Source organism: Pundamilia nyererei, unplaced genomic scaffold (genome assembly GCF_000239375.1).
Source record: "Pundamilia nyererei isolate P.nyererei 1_Seehausen unplaced genomic scaffold, PunNye1.0 scaffold00150, whole genome shotgun sequence".
NCBI lineage: Eukaryota > Metazoa > Chordata > Actinopteri > Cichliformes > Cichlidae > Pundamilia > Pundamilia nyererei.
The window spans coordinates 616,044-636,277 of record NW_005187551.1 but is presented as its reverse complement, the minus strand read 5'-3'; the positions used below and the strand labels follow the sequence as shown (position 1 = coordinate 636,277).

Genomic DNA, 20,234 nt, shown 5'->3' with positions numbered 1-20,234 from the left:
AGCAGCAAAGGGGTCAAAGTTAAAGGCTGAGCTATATTAGTGAGGGTCCAGCCCAAATGCATGAAGTTGTGTGAAGGAAGGGCCGTTTGCACCGATGAAGGGCTGCACCTTTTTCAGCAAGTAAAATGAAAACAAGCTGTGCATGACTTTCATGTCCAGGTCACCAATAACTACCACTTAGCAAATTATTATTTCACATTAAAGCACGTAACTCAAAACACGTGCAGTAACATGTCAGTTGAAGCATTTTCTTCCTCCTAGTGGCGTGCTTCGACACCATTACATGATCTTCATCCATGCTGAGGTTTGAGGAAACCACAGAGGGCTCTGGGCATAAGGCTGTTAAGCTGGGGTTTATGCTAGCGCTAGTCAGCTGGTATGGTGACGGATTCTCTTAGCCTGGAATATGACTCGATCAATACAATGAAGACGTGAAAAGTTTTCAAGAAGAAAAGCTGCAATAATGATTTGAATTCCTTTTAAAGTCTACATGATAGTTTTACCCTTCGTTTGAACAGGACTGAGAGTTTATTTATTTATTGCCTCTGTCAGGAAGTAGTTAGTCACAGCAGTGCTTTGAGCGAGTCACTAATGGCAGAATGTTCACAACAACAATGCTGAGATCTGATCTTTAGCAGATGTTTAACACGTTCAACATGATGTTTGTGTTAACATGTTTGCATTCACTGATTAGTGTCAAATACATACAGCTGAGGTTGAATAGCCTTTTTTTTAGTCAGGGAGTTACTTTAAAAAATCATTAGAATTGCATATATTAAACTTTAATAATGAAAACATATCAAATGTCACTGATACATTTGGGTCAGGAGATTTCCTCTCTATTGTCACTAAGTGCTTACTCGAGGGAGAAATGTCTCTAAAATACTGTAAGGTCTTTCCCTTGTCATGTAAAATGATCCCATTGCACGATAGTCTCCAGTATACCTTCACCAGCCACTTTTCGATGCAGCTGTCCAACTGCTTGTTAACACAAATATCTAATCAGCCAATCACGGGGCATCAGCTCCAAACATTTAGGCTTGTAGATCTGATCACAATGATCTGCTGAAGTGTGAACGGAGCATCAGTGATTTAAATGACTTTTAATTTGATGTTCATAGTCACTTAAATCACTGCTGATAGGATTTTCCCACAGAACCATCTGTACTACGGTTTAAAGAGAATGATCTGAAAAAGATTTATTTATTTTGGGTAAAAATTCCTTGTTGATGCCAGAAGTCTGGAAAATCGTTTTCAACTGGTCTGAGGTGAAAAGCAACAATAACTGACCCCACAAAGCTCGAATGATTTCAGAATCATGGACATGCAGCCAGCAAATCTGCAGCAACTGTGTGATGCTGTCATGTCAATGTGGACCAAAATCTCTGAGGAATGCTTCGAGCATCTTGCTGAATCTATGCGATGGAGATATAAGGCAGTTCAAGGAGGGAGAAGCAACATGTACGTGCACTCAAGTGTCTGGTGAGTGCATTACAAGTATGTTTGTGCTCTCTGTCACTCAAAATAGGAACCAAAGAAAATAATCCTTAAAATGTCCAATGTTAGCAAATGGTGGGAGCACTTTCTGAATAGAAACCAAAATGTAAACTAGGCCACAGCACTTTGCTCAGCTCAAAGGTCCTTTATTGACAATTTTAGTAAAAAGGTCTTTTACCCTGTATTTTGCTTTGCCATCCTGTTTGATATTTTGTCAGGCCACATCATCCCAATCTGCCCGTTCAGCCTGCGCCCGCCCCAAACTGCTCATTATCTCTCTAATGCAAGGGCACCTCCCAGAGTCTGACTGGACCACATTGAGACTGTAGGCACACAGCTGGATTAAAGCAGGCATCTTCTGCAGGCATTTCATGTCCCTTAAAGGTTGTTTCAGCCACAGATTTGTGTCTCGGCGATTAAGCAACAACTGTTTCTTTTTATGTAACACAATAATTGAGCATGATTTTATCTTTACGGCACTCTGACATTACCTCAAAGGCTTTTCCCTAAAAAATCAGATTGTCAACACTAGAAAACAGAGAAAAATTATTGAAAACAGCGATTTCAGTCCCATCAAAAAACTATTTTCCAGAAAGAAAAAAAGAAAAGAAAAGAGCAAAAACCCTCCACATTGATCTGACATAATTTACACGCCTCACAAAATATACCAAGTGAGACTTCCGTGGCATTGGGAACAAAAGGCACATACGGAGACCATTCACAAATCTAATAGATTCCAGATACGGCCTCGCAGCTGTGCTCAAAACCACTGCTGCAGAAAACAGGCGTTGATTTAATGGTAGTACACACACATCTTTCTTCTCATAACATGATCATTTTTTGCTTTGGGACATTAGACTCATTGTTAAGCTTCAAATGGTCTTATACATTAGCTCTTTTCATGCACTAAAATGCTCTATGCAGCCACGTGTGGGATTGCTGGGATTCACAATCCATAACAGTACTGAAGTGATATGGAAGAGATTTCCCATGCAGTTAAAGTCACAGGGCTATTTAAGGACAGCCGTAATGTGGGAAGGATGGAGAAAGATTCCCACCTCTTTACATGTCGTGTCTGCTAGTCTCCACTAACTCTCTTGTCAGGCTGGAATTCTCCAACTCATAGCTGTTGAAATCCAAATCCAATTTATTTACATAGCACATGTAAAACAGAGGTTGGAGTGGGCACAGTAAAAAGAGTGTCAGTCAACTCGGAAAAAAATCCTGTAAATGATAATCTTTTAAATATCCTGTGATGACTCATCAACCTTACATTACTTATTAGTTTACATAAAATCTTAGATATAAATAAGAGATAATAATAATGATCATTCTCTGCCAGAGAGATATAGTGTGCTGTAGAGGGTGACAGAATGAGCGAAAGATTTCTTTTATGTGTCCTCAGCAGAGCTGAATCAGGCTGTTTCAGACTGCTGCCTGTTCAGTAAGTGGTGCAACAGCTGGTCAGGATTCTCCATAAACTAACAGCTTGTCAGTGACCTCCTCTCAATCACAGCTTCAGAAGTGTCCAGTTTGCCACCAATCACAGGGTCAGCCTTTCTGATCATTTATTCAGTCCATCTGATGCTGCTCCCCCAGCAGACCACAGCAAAGTACACTTCCCTCATAACAACTGAATACTAGAAAATCGTAATCATTTTGCGGCACACACTGAAGGACCCGCTCCTCCTCTTTCAGCCTGCTATCAGTGCCCAGGCACCCCATCCATCCATATCCTGTCTCAGGATTAACACAGACTGTGTGGTTATTCTCTTCCCTCTGAAATTAATCATCTCTTTGTTCTTATTCACAGAGGATTTCTTTCAGACCACTTAGTGTTTTTAGTATAATGTGATCACTGTTTTTGTCCTTGTCACATGATCTGTAAATAGTGTCTCTGTATGTTTTTACTAACTTGTGTTTAACACCAACCTGCCAGAGGGTCTGCAGATGGAAATTAGCCCAAGGCTATAATCTGGCATATTTACATTTGTTAAGATGTTCATTAATATGTATTGCCCCTCTTTCTAAAGAAAAAAAATAAAATAAACGTCACAAAATCATCCACTTGTGCTCATACTCCTCCTCCTGCCCATCATTAATGCATCCAACCACTGCAGAATCATCTGAGTATTTCTAAAGATAGCATGACCCGGACTTGTGCTCAAAGTTTGAGATGTTCCAGGTGAACAGGAATGGATACAGCACATGAGCTCTCCCTGCTTCTTTACTGCACATCACAAAATCAAGCAGAGCACTTCCTACTTCCACTTATACATCCTGTCTGTCAGGCAGTCAGTGATCCACGAGATAGTGGATGTGTTTAGCTCTCAGTTGCTGCTGGATCATGTTAAATGCATTTGTGAAATCAAAGAAAGCCATTCTCACCATTCACCTGTCACTTTATAGATGGAAAGAAGCTCTTTGCAGCAGGTTGATGGTCATCCACTCTCAGATTTGGTCTGTATGCAAACTATAGAGTGTTGAAAGGTGTTTTTCAACTGTGGTCTCAGGACTAGTCAAGGCTAGTCTCTCCAGCACCTTCTTCACATGTGATAAAAAATGATGGTCCAGGATCAGCATTGAAACTGAGCAGCCACTGAGCTTATGCTAATTAAATCTGGCTAGCAAACTAGCATGAGTAACTTATATTGGCTCAATATTTTATCTCAGTTACACTCAAGAGAATGCATATGTAACCGGTGTGTTCCTGCGTTATGTCTGACAATGAAAGGTAAAAGAAAGAAAGACCTCCAAGTAATTAACTTGCCCGCTCCAGCTTCTACAACCAAATACAAACAGTAGGGAAGAGGGTTAGCTCCACCCACCACAACTTCCAAGCTAACCAGAATTATCTATTCATGCTAGCGTTAACTGTGCCTATAACACAAACGCGGCACATACGTGCTACACATTTACAGCATCTAGGAAAGACAGGCATAATGATGATAAAATTGAACTAAAAACACAATCAGAAATTTCAGGGTTGCTAAATATACAGTATATGTGTGTTTTACAGTGTTGGAAAAGAAATTACACCAACCTCTCTCACAGGGGAAGTGTAGAAAAGGGGAGAGGCCAAAGGGGTACCCTGTATTTATAGGGTTGCACCAAAGAAGAAGAAGAAGAATGAGGAGGGGCTCTAACTGATAATGAACACAACTACACGCTTGGAGGTCCTAAAAGTCAGGTTTAAAAGGAATGGTTTGGGGTCACATTTTGTTTAATTATAACAATATGTAATTTATGACCCAGTTACACATATGTCCACGGTGGATACCTCCAAAGCTAGGCAGTTCACGCTAAAATAACCAAGAAGAATACATTTATATAAATCAGATTTTTCTGACATACTTTTTGCAGCATACCTGAACACTGAAGTGCAGTTGAAGTTTACTCCAAGCTTACCTTGGGGCCCTGTGTTGGATAACTTGCACAGACCCAACAGGGTAAAAGAACGTACAAAACAGACAGCTCTGGTTGGGGTTCAGGACTTGATGACTTGTTTTGATTTTGGGACTTCTTCATCAAACTCTCAGAGGGGTTAGAGGCTAAACAAAACAGGGCAACTAAACATAAAAGCAGCATGATACCTAACATTTCCATCCAACCCTTTTTCATTCAGTTCCTGACAATGAGCTAATAAGTTTGCTGGCCAAAATCACAATTGATTGCCAGGATGACAAATTCAACTCATGGACACTCATTCACCCTCTGAGCTATGATGTAGTCAATAGTTACTTTGTAAAAAAAATGTTTTTGCATTCATTTTTCTTTTTCAAATTCATGCCAGAATGAAAAAGTAAACATTCAATGCACAGTCCAAATACTGTTCATGCATATACTAAGTAATGTCTTTATTTATTATTTAAAGCATTTGTCGGCATTTGTGTTTTATTGTATTTATTTTAGTTTAAGACTTTTTCTAAAGTGTGCTTTGAATTTGCTGTGATTCCTGTGTTTTCAGCAGCAGCTGGTCACAAGTCATGACTGAGTGGTATGAGCACCAGCTTGCAGAAACGTGCAAGCTGCTTGACATGTCATCCATCACAGTGAAATACAGTGAATGCTCACACTTACTTTACTCTTGGTGTTATCACTGTGTTGAAATGTTGATGCCTGAAAGGAGTCGTAGGATTTTCCAGCTGCCTGTGTAACTCGCTACATGGCAACTGCAACGCACGAAAAAAAGTCTTTTGATTCGGAATGTAGCATCGAGTGAGTTAGTAGTGGGATAATTATGTGGTCAGTTAAGTAGCAGAGGGGTTCTGATCACTTTCTGCTGCTTTGGTGTTAATGAAATTAACAACAGGTGCACTAGAGGGCCAACAATGAGACAACCCCCCAAAACAGGAATGGTTTAACAGTTGGAGGCCTCTGACATTTTGTCCCTTGTCATCTTTTCTCAATGTTTTTCGCCTAGTTTCATTTGGCTAATGTCAGTGTCTACTGGCAGCATGAGTTGATACCTGGACCCTAAAGACGTTGCACAGATATTCCAGCTCTTCCAGAATGGCACATCAATACATACCATTGGTTTGCTGTGACTAACAGCACAGTCTCAAGAGTACGATGGAGATTCCAGAAGACAGGCTGTAGAAGACCCTTAAGCAATCCGGAGGACTTGTATCTCCTTTGTGCAAGGAGGAACAGGATGAACACTGCCAAGGAACAATGAGCAAGTAGTGTGCAGTTAAAATGTCATTTTTTTATCCTCTAAAATGGGCAGAGTGAGTCAATCATCAGCTTGGTTATTTTTGGTTGATCACTGTTGAACATTTTCCAGAACATCTTTGGGCTTAGCTAAATAACTGAGTTACTCGTGTTTTCTTTAAGTTCATTTTGACAGTTTAAAAAAAATATTCCCATTCCAAAATGTTATGTGACAATCTCATTGGCTTACAGAGTGATGATGTCACAAAGACATCATGAAGGATCTTAGACCCTTTGCATGCAGAAAGGAGAGTAGGAATCAGCAATTTTTAGTCAGTTTGTTCGCAGCAGTTGTGTTCGTAGCCTTCAAACGTTTGACCAGAGATACATTTGGAAACCTTTACAGAGTCCCTGTGTACAGACTCCAACATGTATCCACAAAAACGCCAACAAAGAAAAAAAGATTAGGCCGCCTGTCCTTCCTGGCGTGGCCAGCAAATTAATCATTCAAAGGGCATTACAAAAAAGTAGGAAGGACAACTACGACCTACAGAACAAAATTAATCAACTAGAGGAGAAGTGCAGACGAATGGAAGCACAAAATAAAGAGCTGGAAGAAAAACAACAATGCCAGCCAGACATAAAAAGAAAACAAGAAAAAGAGTGCTTCAAGACAGAAACGCTACTATTGAGGTGATCCAATGGGATCTCCAAGACATGGAGCAAAACAATCAGACGCTCAGAGGAAAGCTCTATGAAGTGCTGGAAAAAAATAAAGAAATCCTCCAACAGAAGGAAGAACAGGACATAAAGCAGAGAGAAATGGAGCGTTAATTCAAAGGCATGGAGGAAGAAAACAGAGTGCTGAAAGCCAGACTTGGTCAAACACTGCGCAACAATGAAGAGCTTCTTCGAGAAAAAGAGCAACAGAAGGAAAGACAGGAAGAAGAAAAACGTATTCTGCAGGACTTTAAGAGGAAAAACCTACAACTGCAACAATTCTGTGATAAAATGAAGGGCAAAACAAATGAACTTGAAGGAGAAAAGGAAAGACTGGAAAAACGATCCTCAGAGATGCAGCATAGGATCAGTGGAATAGCAAGAAACAACTCACAGCACATTAAGGTGATGTTGTTGAACTACAATGACTTGAAGCGTGAAAACACAGAAATGCAGGCACAAAAGCAACAGCAAGAGAAAATGAATGAAGACCTGCAGTGTACGCTTCAAGAAGTCCAAAGAAGAAATAAGCAGTTGCAAAACGAAGGACACGAGGCAACATCGAAAGAACTGAAAGAAAAGCTTGAAGAAACACAAGCAACGTTAGAAGTGAAGCAAAGATACCAGAAACTCGAGAAGCAAAATGCTGAAACAATTGATGAGTTGAAAATCCTTATTCTGGAGAAAAAAGTGTCTGAAAAAGAAGAAGAAGCGCTTGCACTTGTTCCAAAGGAAAGACATCTCACCCCCAACCAGTCCTGGCAGTTGACTGCCCCCTCCTGAGCCTGGTTCTGCTGGAGGTTTCTGTTTAAAGGCACTTTTTCCTCCCCACTGTCCCCAAGTCTTGCTCAGAGGGGATCGTTGGGGTTTTCTCTCCTCTGTCTTGTTTCTTTATTTACTCGTTTAACTTTTTTTGCTCTTCGTATGTAACAAAATAATAAACCGACTGAATTGCTCCTTTGATTATTTTTCATCTATTCATTGCAGAATTTTTCCAAAACAATTTCAAACATTCAGATCTGTCTTTTTTTCCCTGTTGAAGCCTCATAAATGGTGAACTAATAACACTGGAATTGTTTCAATTGAAACCGGCAAAGTCATACGTACGTGTGTGTGTGTGTGTGTGTGTGTGTGTGTGTGTGTGTGTGTGTGTGTGTGTGTAAAAAGAAAGAGAGAGGGACATCATAAGGCCACAGAACTCTTACCCCTGCAAGAACCAAGTTTAGTAGACATGACTGAATATGTTTGGCATAGAAGCTGACTGGCTTGCTTTAAACCCTGACCTTAACCCCATCGAGCACCATTGTGATGGACCGGAATGGAGATTGCAAACATCCAACATCGGTGTCTGACCTAACAAACACTCTTCTGAATGGGCAAAAACAACAACAAAAAATGAAAAAAAATAATAATAATCCACAGACACTTTAAAAAATCTTGTAGAAATCCTTGGCTGACAAACGTAAGCCATTAAAGCTGGCAATGGGTGGAGGGGATAAAGAACGTGACATCATGCTGTAGGTGTAATGTGTAGGTGGCCCAATACATGTCTGTAGAACGTATCAAAAAAAATGAGTCCATTTAATGTAAGTAAGGGAAAGTCTCTCTTAATGTGCATGTATCAAATTAAAGAGAGTATGGTTACAGTGTTTTGTACCACCCAAAAATTTAATGAGTATACTGAACATTTGTCTGTATAAACATCTGTGATTGTAAGTAGCCCAACCCATCATTTTAAATCTTTTGACAGTATGGGTACAAGTGAACTTGTATAAACTCAATATTTGGGTCTTTTTAGTTTGGGGTGAATTCTTAAGAAGTTCTTTGGAACTTTTAGGAAATGGATAACCATGTACGCAAACTGTGTATTAGCATAAGTGGGGTGGTCATGTTTATATGTGAAAGAAGCTGATAAAACAAACGCTAATGCTCATAAACTCTTTTACAATCATATGGTGGTTGCAGACAGACTTGGATCAAACACTGCATCCAAACTCCACCACATCAAATGCGTATGGTAATGCACACACCCTGTCATTTTGTAACATGAATAGCAAACTATAGTTTACCTCCTACAATTCATCACTCAGCCAGTCTTCCTCATGGGCTTCCATTTAGAGGCTGCAGTATTTTCAGTGCCACCCCTGTGGGTGCGCTCAGTTACAGGGTGGGAGGAGAGAGACATAGTGCATGAAAAGGAGCTCTATGAATGAAGCCTGACTCCAGCTGCCCACAGAGCAAACCCGGAAACGCGAGGAAGAATATTTTAGTTGATGCCTGCTAAGAAACCTCTGCTTTGTATTGGTGACATGTGTGCAGCTAAGGCACTTGATGGGCTTCTTATAACTTCATTATTACAGGATTATTACTACTGTTCAGTTAACTCACTCCGGTCTTCACATATTATTACATCGTGATAGATGGTGGCTTCCTCACTGACCTATAAAAATGTTTGTTGCTTACAAACACAAAAAACGCTAGCTAGTTGTGGGCCATCCTCCATTACTTCACAGTAGAGTTGCTATCTTGTGATTCAGCCACAGTGTTCACCTGCTTTCTTCACTCATACTCCAGTCAGTCCAAGTTTGCTTCAATCCTTTGTAAAAATGTTCTTCTTTATTCAACTGTTTCGCGTTAGTGTCACAGCACACCTTGCTCCTAGTGTCATGATCTTCACCTTAACACCTGTAAGAAGAATGATGTGCAGTATGTTTTTCCACAGACTTTTACACGCCACGTTTGTGCAACTCTTCTAATCCTCCATTGTCCTGAGGGCTCACTTTGGAAGCGCCCTGATCAGTTGGTGGAAAAATGTGCAGCTCTCTTTTGATTGGCTGAATGTAGCGCTTCTTTTCAGTGAAGGAAACTGTTCAAACTGTCCATCAATATATTAAATGAAGTTATTCTGATGTGCTCTGGTATGTTTTATGGTACGGCTGAAATTTGAAAATGATTTTCTTTCTCTTTTTTTTTCTTACTATGGCTCTCTGCGCTTTATGAGCAAAAAGTAGAACAGTATTCTTAAATCACAGGGCTAGCACACTAGAAATGCTGACTACATTTCCGCTCTGTCTTGTGAGACAAACTTACCCGAGATCTGGATCTGAGCTGTTATTACCTGTGGCTCATACAGCATACATAAAATAGTAATTATTAAGCCATCTGAGTTGTGAATATCACAGCACCCTTGAAATTATACTTTTATCAACTGAAGCCATCATTTTAGATGCCTCTTAGCTACAGCGTGCTCAGACGGAAAGACATTCCTGACTTTCTGAGACACATAAATGGCTTGTTGCATGTCTGGCTGCAAAATTGCTGCTTTCTTTCTCTTATGTGCTGTAGCATTGAGTTGCTTCCCATTAAGAACACCTGTAGACCAGACCAGACTGACTGCAGTTCATTTCTTTTTCTCTTGGCCCAAAATAGTTGACACAGATTTGTGTTTTTTATCCATATAAACAATGGAGGCATGTTTGGAGGAGCTTTTATCTCAGGCCTGCTTAAAACAGAATGTTAAATTTAATAAGCAACACAAACCCCATATAAATAGTTCTCTTGTGCCCAAGAATATCCTTTAGCCAGATTTTTTGTTAATTATTTGTGTGTGTGTGAGAGCGAGAGAGAGAGAAAGTCATAAAAGATACATATGTTTATATAAATAGAAAGATGCATATCTTTATATTTACTGTGCAAAAGTCTTGAGTCATCTATCATTTCTTCATTTTTGCTTCAAAGGAACCATATGTTCTTGCTCTTTTTTCAAAGTGGTCTTGAGGAATAGTTCTCCAAGCTTTCTAAAGGTCCCTCAGAGTTTTCTTTGGATATTGGTGCCTGATCATTTTCAGAGGAATGTTTTTTTAAGCCAATTAACACTGACCTATGAATCATTCAACCATAAAAAGGCACCTAACTGGTGAGACAAACCAATATTGTGTCTTTAGGCACATAACAGAAAATTTAGCAAAGAAGTCATTTTAGATTGTGTTTCAAGAGACTTTGTTACTAGCAGCCTGTTGTAAAATCATGTAAAATGCCAAACATAATATAGTTTGATCGGCACAAGATGGCATTTTTTAACCAATAAGATGATTCCCAGACTGCTATTAGCCAAAACTTGGCAAAGCTTGGATTTATTCTGAAAACAAACTATCTATACTAACATATGAACAGTATCTGAACAGCCCACCCTTAAGAAAAAGACAAAAAACACCTGACACAGGACCTCAGAGGTACATACGCCCCTTCTGTTGATCTACTGTTCACTGAAGCCTAATCAGAAAAGATCGCTGTGAAAGGGTTGCAGGGACAAAAAAGCCAAATTATACAACAACTGGACTGAAAATCAGTTTTAACAGGTCTTATGAAGCTATGAATCCAAATGTAACATTTTTTCATGTTGTATGTACAAGAGGGAGGACCAACAGTGACTGTCTAAAGCCCTAAGTTAAACACACTGAAGGCTCCATCATGGTTTGAAGTTCCTTTTCAGCCATTGGTGTTGAGGGTTGAAAGTGATGAGTCAGTTTTTCATCATCCAATATCAGCTTGAAACATCTGATTGTCAACAGTTCAATTTTTCAGCATAACAATGACCCCAAACACACTGCCAATGTGGTAAAAGCTCAACTGGATAGAAAAACACAGTACGGACCTTAAAAATGATGGTAGCAGTGTGGAATCATCTCGACAAAGCGCAGAAAAGGCAGAAACCTCCAAAGAAGAGCTTTGAATGTCCTTCAAGAAGCCTGGAGAACTATTCCTGAAGACTACTTAGAGACATTACAAGAAAGCTGTGTAAGAGAGTTCAGGCTGTGATACCACCAAATATTGACTTTCAAGAAAATTAGACTTCAACTTTTGCTTTATATACTGTATTTCCTTATGTTTGCAAAAGTTTCAATAAACTTCCCATTTTCCTAGAAAATAGAAGCTAATGATTGTTGGCTCAAGACTTTTGCACAGTACTGTATATATCATTTGCAATACAGTAACAGCCAAAAATAATATTACTGAAGTCAGGGAACCTTTTCTTACTTGTTTTAGACAGAGGACTAGAGTGAGCGTGGAGAAAGAGTTCTTTATACTCGCCTCTGTGCAGTGTGTAAACAGTGACAGACAGTGGCTGGAGGGTGGCTCAAGTTTGCCTGTGAAAAGTGCTTGTGTTTCAATACCATGTCAGGCAAAAGTCAAAGCAGGTTAAAGAACTCTAATTTTTACACTTCTGCTTATATAGTATTTTTATTGCAGGTCTATTTTGCGTTAGAAGGGTTCTGTGTTTTGTGCTTGAAATATCACTGACTGCTGTTCCATATGTTTAAATTAAGGTTTTGACAAATGGCAAAATAGTTGCAAATGATTTGTAATCCTTAACATAGATTTGCATATTTGCCACTTTAGCACATTAACACACAAGCTTGCTTTTATGCAGCCTGATTTTTATTCTGACCTTCATTGTATCAACAACACACACAATTTCTTTTATGTCTCTTAACACTCTTAGTTATAAAATAGATTTTTTTCCTCACATGAATGAATAAATTATAAATCCCTTTATGTGTTACTCGGTCAAATGTGTCGAAATAGTGATAAATTACTATCAGTTTGCAATTGAATGCGGTCAAGTTGGCAAATGCATCACATCAGTTTGTAATAATACAGTGAATAACTTTGATAAATAACTTTGATAAATCAACAAAAAATGCAAAATTTCAAATTAAACAAAACCTTATAGATCTGAGAGAAAATTCAGAAATTCCTCCACCTTTAGTGACACAGCAGCATGGTGATTGAATTGCATAATGACAGAAGCACTTGGGAACCTTGCTTTTACATACGAATAAAACCAGTATACTGCAAACAGCTGAGTTAAGTCTCCAATTTCAGAGAGACGATTCACAGATGCGTTGCATTCTTTGGTGCAACCTGACAAAACTGGTTGCAACATGCTGGAAATCTGTTTGCATTTTTAAGTTAATATATTTGCAAACCTTACCAGTCTCGGGGTGATTACTAGAGGTTGCCTTCCTACAGGTGACCTTGGCGACCATGCAGTCACCTATAGGAACTGAAAGCAAGGTTGAGAGGGTTGCACGTTCAACCGCTGGACAATCAGCTGCTCACCTCAATAACTTGCAACTGGTTAACAAATACAAAGAAAAATCAGCGCAGTCATCAAGCAACCATCAATTCTTCCTAGCTGCAAGGAGGTTACCGACCTATTATAACTCTATTGTGACTGAGCCATAACACAGCATGCTTGAACTTAACCAGTATTAACTCCTCCTACACTTTTCCTACTGTGACCAAATAATAACTAATAAAAGCATTCTCAGCAGTTTCTGGATATACATGTAATAATGAATATTGAATTGTATAACTGTAAATACCATAACCCCAAAGTTGTAGCAGAGCACTACCCAAACTCTTGTGCAGTTATAGTCTTCATACAGCAATATATACTAATTTTGGCTGTAAGACATAAACACTTATTTACAAGTTGCTGAACAGAATCAGTAATCATTACTGTGGAAATAGTAAGAGACTAAAGCAGATAGCCAGAGAGATTATTCATCACTTCTCTGGCAGCAGTTAGTTGGCTTTGGTTCTTTTGGTTTTAGGGCCATCTCATTAGTGGAGATGGTAATAATTTTGAACAAAGGCTGATTGTTCTAATATTCACAGCTGATAACAGCTACATACACACACTGGCAGTAATTACGGGAGAATATCTGAGACAGACTATATATCACACTGAAAGAGTTTTTATTTTATAAATAGGGACCATGAAACAGTTAAAACGTCATTAAATGGATGTCAACTCTAAAGTCCACCTCTAATGTGTCACTTTAACTATACATGCATTTTGCATACATTACACCCAACAGATTAGGCACATAAAGCTTTCTGGCACTACTTGTATTTAGCTATCTAATATTTATAACAACATAAATAATCACTAAGTACAATTATTTGGTTGCGCCCTATTTCTAAAACACTGGGGAGAATTTGCTTTACTTATTGTCCAACAGGAAATCAAACCAGCCTTAAGTGTGCCTCAATGTCCCTGGGGCTACCATCTGCTGCTGTCACCCTGGCATCTTTGAACTGTACTGTAGCTGATTCACTCACCCCAACTTTATCTCCTTTGAAGTGCACTTCTGACTCTAAAGCAATAAAAATAAGTGAAAATACACACAAAAATAAGATTCTTTGCCCTGAAAGACTTGCCAATCATGCAAATTTCATTTGACCAGATGTTTTATTAGACCAATGTAGCAAAGTTATGTGCACGATTTACATCTGATCAGGAAAATAACAATAAAAACAGTTAAGATCCTACAAGCTAGATACATTGACACCAAATGTGTCTTAAATTTTTAACTGGAACAATTTCTTATGAACCAAAAAATAAAATTACACTCAGGATTAAGCAGACCTCCAAAAGAACCCATGGACGTCACTGGAGCCCACTTTTCTTGAATGACTGCCCCTGCTCTGTGAACCATGCTAGGATGAGATGTAGCATGAAACCATCTCTGACCAGACAGCTATTCTTCCCAGCCATGGATTCGGTCACTGGGCACTGGGACTAGCATCTGATACGATTTGGCTGGGAGCTGGCTGGGCTGGCCTGGGAGGATGAGCTGGCTGAAAAGACAGAGGCTGATCAGAGCTCTTGCCATCAGTGGAGTGAGCCAAAAGACATACAGATCTGACTCCTAAATCCTGGAATGCTTCAACTTCATTCAATTACAAGTTAAAGTTGTTTAAAAGAAAAAAAAAACAAAAGAAGGTAACTTGCCTTAGTGTGTTGTGGTCCAAGAAATTCAGGAAGTAACTCTCTGTCTTTCTGTCTTTTTTTTCTTTCCTTTAAAAAACTTTAAAAGCAAAATGACCTAATCACTGATCTAGAAAGCACAACATAAGGTTTATTGGCTTTGAATAAGAGCATGGTGTAAGTATAAAAAAGCGATAACATTAGCAAATAAAATGAAATGTGTCTTCAGGTTTTGTTGTTATTTCTTTTTTTAGTTTAACTACACATCAGGAGAACATTACCCTTCATGACCAAAAACAAACAAACAAACAACAAACAAACAAACAAACAAACAAACAAACAAACAAACAAACAAACAAACAAACAAACAATATTCTGTTAGCTTGTTGAAGGTCAGTGTATGACTAAAATATTCCGTAGGTCTAGTTGGTCTGGATGTTTATGAGGCATAACATCAAAACATTTATTGATCTCTCATACCCCAAAGCAAAACATCTGCATTCCTCTAATTTATTCAACACCCGCAGGACCTTTCAGGATCTGTTTTCTTTTCCTTTTTCATGTTTCTGTCCACGGGAAATCCTGTGGATTAGTATTTGTAGTGATGTAAAATATTGAATCCTCAGTGACTCTGTAGCACTGTCTGGTGTTTTGTTTGATTCAATGGTGCATTATAATTCACTACTATTATTTTTGAATGGTGTATAAGAAAACATTGTGGATAACAAATGATGTAGTCTCTGGTGAATTGTAGATATTATCAATGTTACCGAACATCCTGCGTGCACAGTTTTCCCAGGTCATTATGAGCTGTGTCAGAGTTTTCTTTCATGAAAAGCGCTCTGAAGAGACTTCGGGGGGCGCACAACAAAGCCAATGGGTGGACCCGAAGGAGAATTTCCAGCCCCGTGATTTGCTAATCGGGGGCTGGTTCACTTGTCATTTCCCTGTAATCCTTGCTCTGGTTTGTGGAGCTCGCCCAGCCCTCCTGTCCGTGGACGCACCAAGTGTACCGATTGCACTCTTTGCGTTTTGGATAAAGCCCGACTACCTTCACTGTGAAGGCTGGGCACGGTACAGGAGGATCAGGGCCTCGTTGTGGCTGAGAGAAGAGGCTTAAATTCGTCACATATGGCTTTTTTGTAGGACAGTATCTATCATTACTTGGGATTGTGGAAGGGACGTCAGTAAAAATCACTTAAGTCGCCCAGAAGTTTTATACACTTGTGGGCGCGCGACCATGGAGATGCAAAGGTGGTCCACAAGGTGGAAAACGAAAAGGTGGCTTATGGATTCCACTGTAACCGGATTCATCACTATAACCTTGGTTCTACAGGCTGCTAATGTCAGAGCAGGTAAGATTACTAGGTCCCAAACGCCTCTAATAAACTTTGTATTGCCGAAAAGGGGACGGTGTACGGAACGCCGACTGGATGGCAAACCTAGGTAACTGATGATGGAGATTGGGGGGTGGGGGTGTAACATACTTACCTGGAGAAGGCAGCGTTATGCTTGCATCGCAATTAGACGTGTTTTCCCGTTTCACAAACAAACGAGTCACAATAAGGTGAGATTGCCCCATATTTACAAGCCGATGAAAGCCGAACCAAAGGCACCGCAAAGGTGTGCCCTGTTACTGCCACTGTGAGGAGAACCGTTAAATACTTTGAGACAGGCGACGCAGGTAGTGCTCGTGAGGAATCGATTGAAATGCGTGTATTTGTTGATCAAAATCCCGTTAATTAAAGCAAATTTTACCTCGTGCTACTTTTGCGCATGAATGAAAAGCGTCTGCGGCAAATATGAAACACATGGCCTAATTAAATTCATCCTAAGCCGCTGGTATGCACTTATAAAGATCAGGAAACAGAGCATGGTGCTTTTTCTCTCTCTTTTTTGTAAGATTCACTTGGGCAAAAAGAAACCTCTTTGTTTGAACTGTGGTCCCCTAGGTGGATTGGAACACGGTTAGCAGGGTGGGCTTTTCCAGCCAGATGGCACTGGACATTTGTCGGACCCTGGACTTTGTTCACTTGTTTCTTACAACTGTTTAACTGCACCACTCATATCAGAATGCAGTTCTTTACTTCATGCCTGGCTGAAGATATATTCAACAGTGGATTGGTGTTTAACTTTGGCCGTGATCTGATTGCCAGTCTCATATTATACAGTGGGTGAAATTCTAACGTGTGAACGTGTGGAAAGATATTTAATTGAAGGTTCTTGGGCACAAACATTTTGACGTGAAAGTTGTGGTTTGGGGAACAGCAGCAATCGTTTCATGAAATCCGCTTTTATGAAAGGTCTCAGTGGATCTCCGACCTGTCAGAGCAGAGTGCAAATCATCTGTCGGTGTGGGTGCTAAAAGTGGTCATGCAGGTTCACCCTATCTCCACACTGCCCTGGTCCACACCAAAGCCCAAAAACTGGCCTGTGCATCCCCCCTCCCCCTTGCCACCCACCAACTTTGCACTTAAAGGTTTGGTCAGCTGCAGGACAAGGCTGTGTTGTGTCCGTGGTGGGAATGCTTCCTCTCTAAGTATTGAGCAGTTATTTGATGATGGTCCTTCTTGAGCTTCCCTATGATTTCAGAGCCTTCAAAGAGCAGACCTGGGTATGGGCCTAGCCTACCATTACAGCCACAAGTGACATGGTTCAGGATTACAAGGGTCTCACATCTTGGCCGACAACTCTGTAAGGACTCCTTGTTTAAAAAAAGGCTGTTGGAGATAAACATGAACTTCATAGTGATATTTATCCAATACCTGCAGTTTGTCTAGTGGGTTTTCAGTGGTAGACTGAAAGCGTGTTCTGCAAAACAAGAAATAAATGCAGTTTAATTGTTTCACTTGATGTTGTGCAAATGCAGGGGTTCATGATTACGTTGTTGTGCATTTATCTACTTCACACAGCATTTTGGTATCATTTGTTGTGTTAAAGTACTACAGAACCTGTTAAATTTGATGAAAATTACTGAATTTATGGTCTAAATTGAAAATGTACCGTTTAATAACTAAACAACTAGAGACATTTTTATACAATTTAAATATCCTCCTGCAGACTCTGTGCTCTACGGTCCTAATTTCTTCGCCGCTCTTTATGGCAGTAGGAGCTGTTCCTGCAGGGTGCCCTCTCCATCTAGCAGTGTACAGACACGTTTTCTCAGCCCCTGGGGCGCAGGCTCAGATGTGCATTCCAGCAGACAAAGCTAGCATTTCCAGAGTCTTCTCCTTAAAATGCCCAACTGTGAACAAGAGCTAATCAGCTCCTTGCTGGACCTTTGTCTGCTGAAGCTGTCACACATTTATTGTTATTGTCAGTTCATTTAGAGATTTAAACACAATGGGGCAAACAAACCCATATTTCCATATGGAGGCATACAGTAAAAAGAGATAGTGTGAGGAAAAGTAAAGTGAAGTAAGAGGAGTGGGGGGAAATGCTTTGAAAACTGGGTTGGTCTCAGTGAAGTTTCTTTGGTATGACAGCAGCATAAAGCCGTCTTGTTTTAGCCGGCAGCGTGGTGGAAGTTAAAGGAAGCAGAGAGGGAGAGTGGGGGAGAGGGGCTATATATATAGAAAGAGAGAGAGAGGGAGAGAGACACTCTGAAGATGTTATTAGAGTCTCAGGGAGCTGCAGGTGAAAAGGTCCTCTTCTATTTACCAGCCAATTTTACATTTCTTTACCTTAAAAGACAAAAATGCTGAAAATGAGAAAGTGAGTGTGGGATTTCTTATAGGAGTGTTATGTACAGTTTAGTTAGAGTTGAGAGTATTTGGCCTCAGATGTGAATGATGATATCTTTTGGAACATGCAGTTTACAATGATGTACACTTGTGAACATGACAAATAAATTAAATCTGTCCATTTTGATGTCTTATGGCAACAAAGCTTTATATTGCTCCTCCCATTCTCCTCTTTCTCTATAGTTTGCATTATCATCCACGCAAGGAGTGATGAAACAACAGAGTATTTAGCAGCTCAGGTACTGGTTCCTCCTCCACACTAAGGAAGGTCCATTCTTCTCACAGCTATGTGGCCTATTTACTTAGCCTTGAGGGCAAACACACCAGCTCATCAGATGCACTCTTTTAAAATCTCTGCACACTCATTTGGCCACCTTGATGGATTGGCCAGTATTGACGTTTTCACAGCACCACTGTGTGAGGGTCGTAGCCTGGCCAAATTGGCACATCTGGAACATATGAGTCCTGGAGTCTGAACTGAAAGCAACTCTGCGGGAACTCACAATAAGCTCCTCAGTTCACGCTCCAAAATAAGTAGTTGCTTCATCCTCACAAGCTACAAAAATGACCATGTTGTCCTTAGTGAGGGTATTCCCACAGTCACGGCTGATACTGCTCTCAACTTCGCATTTATTTAAGATGTTTTTAGATACTTTGCCTTATCTTCCTTTGAGCGTTTTGTTGAAATGCGAGTGAGTTAATCAGCCAACACAGATTTTTCTTAGAGGGATCTATTAGCGGTTGGTGTTTGTGAACGGCCTTGTGACTTCTTCAGATTTCAAAGTTCAAAGTGCACCAAGTTTAAGGAGATCAGCTCTCTGCTAGCATTTTGACCTGTTGTGACTATCTAATGATCTTATACAAGCCTTCTGTATGAGAGCTGCTAGTGGCACATTCAGTATTCAGTTGTGGATGTTAAGACAGGAGCTTGTTCCCAGAGCACATGCTTCTCCGAATGAATGAAACGTGCTCTTTCTTTGCTTTTCCTTGCCATTGCTGGAATGTTAACCAGAAAGTGTTGAGATCGACATCAGTGACTTTTTTTTAGCATCCTCTTGTGTCAAGAAGTTAGAGAAATACAAGAGTTATTTGACCTCAACATGCCAACCATAACAGCGGCTTGAGAGCGATCAGAAGAGGCTTACTGATGCTTTCAGGCACCTTTGCATGCTTCCGCTCCAGAAAAACACATTAGTGTTATTACATCCAACAGGCTGCAGTTGTATTGCCTGATTTATTCAGATACCGCTGTCTGCTTCATGGAGTAAACTGAGCAACTGTCATTTGAGCATATTCAGGAGTTAAACTCATTTGTCTATAAATAACGCTTGCTGAATTTATCCATCAAATATTTCACATTTTTATCAGACCTTGGGCAGGAAAAAAAATCTTCCAGCTGCTAATGGCCTATATGGCCAATGTTGGTATATATACATATGGTATATGTTGCAGTTGATGTTTTCCCAACCTAATGTTTTATGATGAGACAGTGGTCTGAATAGAAGGCATAATTACAATGCTTTCCCATGGGAGTCCATTTGCACCCACATAGGCTCCTTTATGTAAAGCACATCAGATTGAAGAGTCTTATCAAGGTAAACCTATCCAGGTGTTATAGAGCTCGAATTCTGTTGGTGCATTGTTCATTGGTATGCTTGGCTTAGACATTTCCTGTCAGATGAGATTGTAGAGCCTGGGCAAGGCCACATTTCCTCATTTAACTATTTATTGTAAGAAACTGAACTCCACATTTAACCAGCATAACACACATATTTTCGATAAAAAGCCACAATTTATAAAAATTTAATTTAACATTAGGTAGAAGTCCTGTTAGTGCCCTG

At 39.9% G+C, this 20,234-nt stretch overlaps 1 protein-coding gene across 1 annotated transcript in view; it reads left to right on the top strand.

The window, feature by feature from the left end:
- The first annotated feature begins 15,627 nt into the window (after positions 1-15,627).
- Positions 15,628-20,234, top strand: part of col11a1a (collagen, type XI, alpha 1a) — a 70,257-nt gene continuing 65,650 nt past the window's right edge. The window contains 1 exon segment of the mRNA XM_013913773.1: positions 15,628-16,005. Within this exon segment, the coding sequence (XP_013769227.1) occupies positions 15,891-16,005 (115 nt within the window). The 5' untranslated portion in view covers positions 15,628-15,890.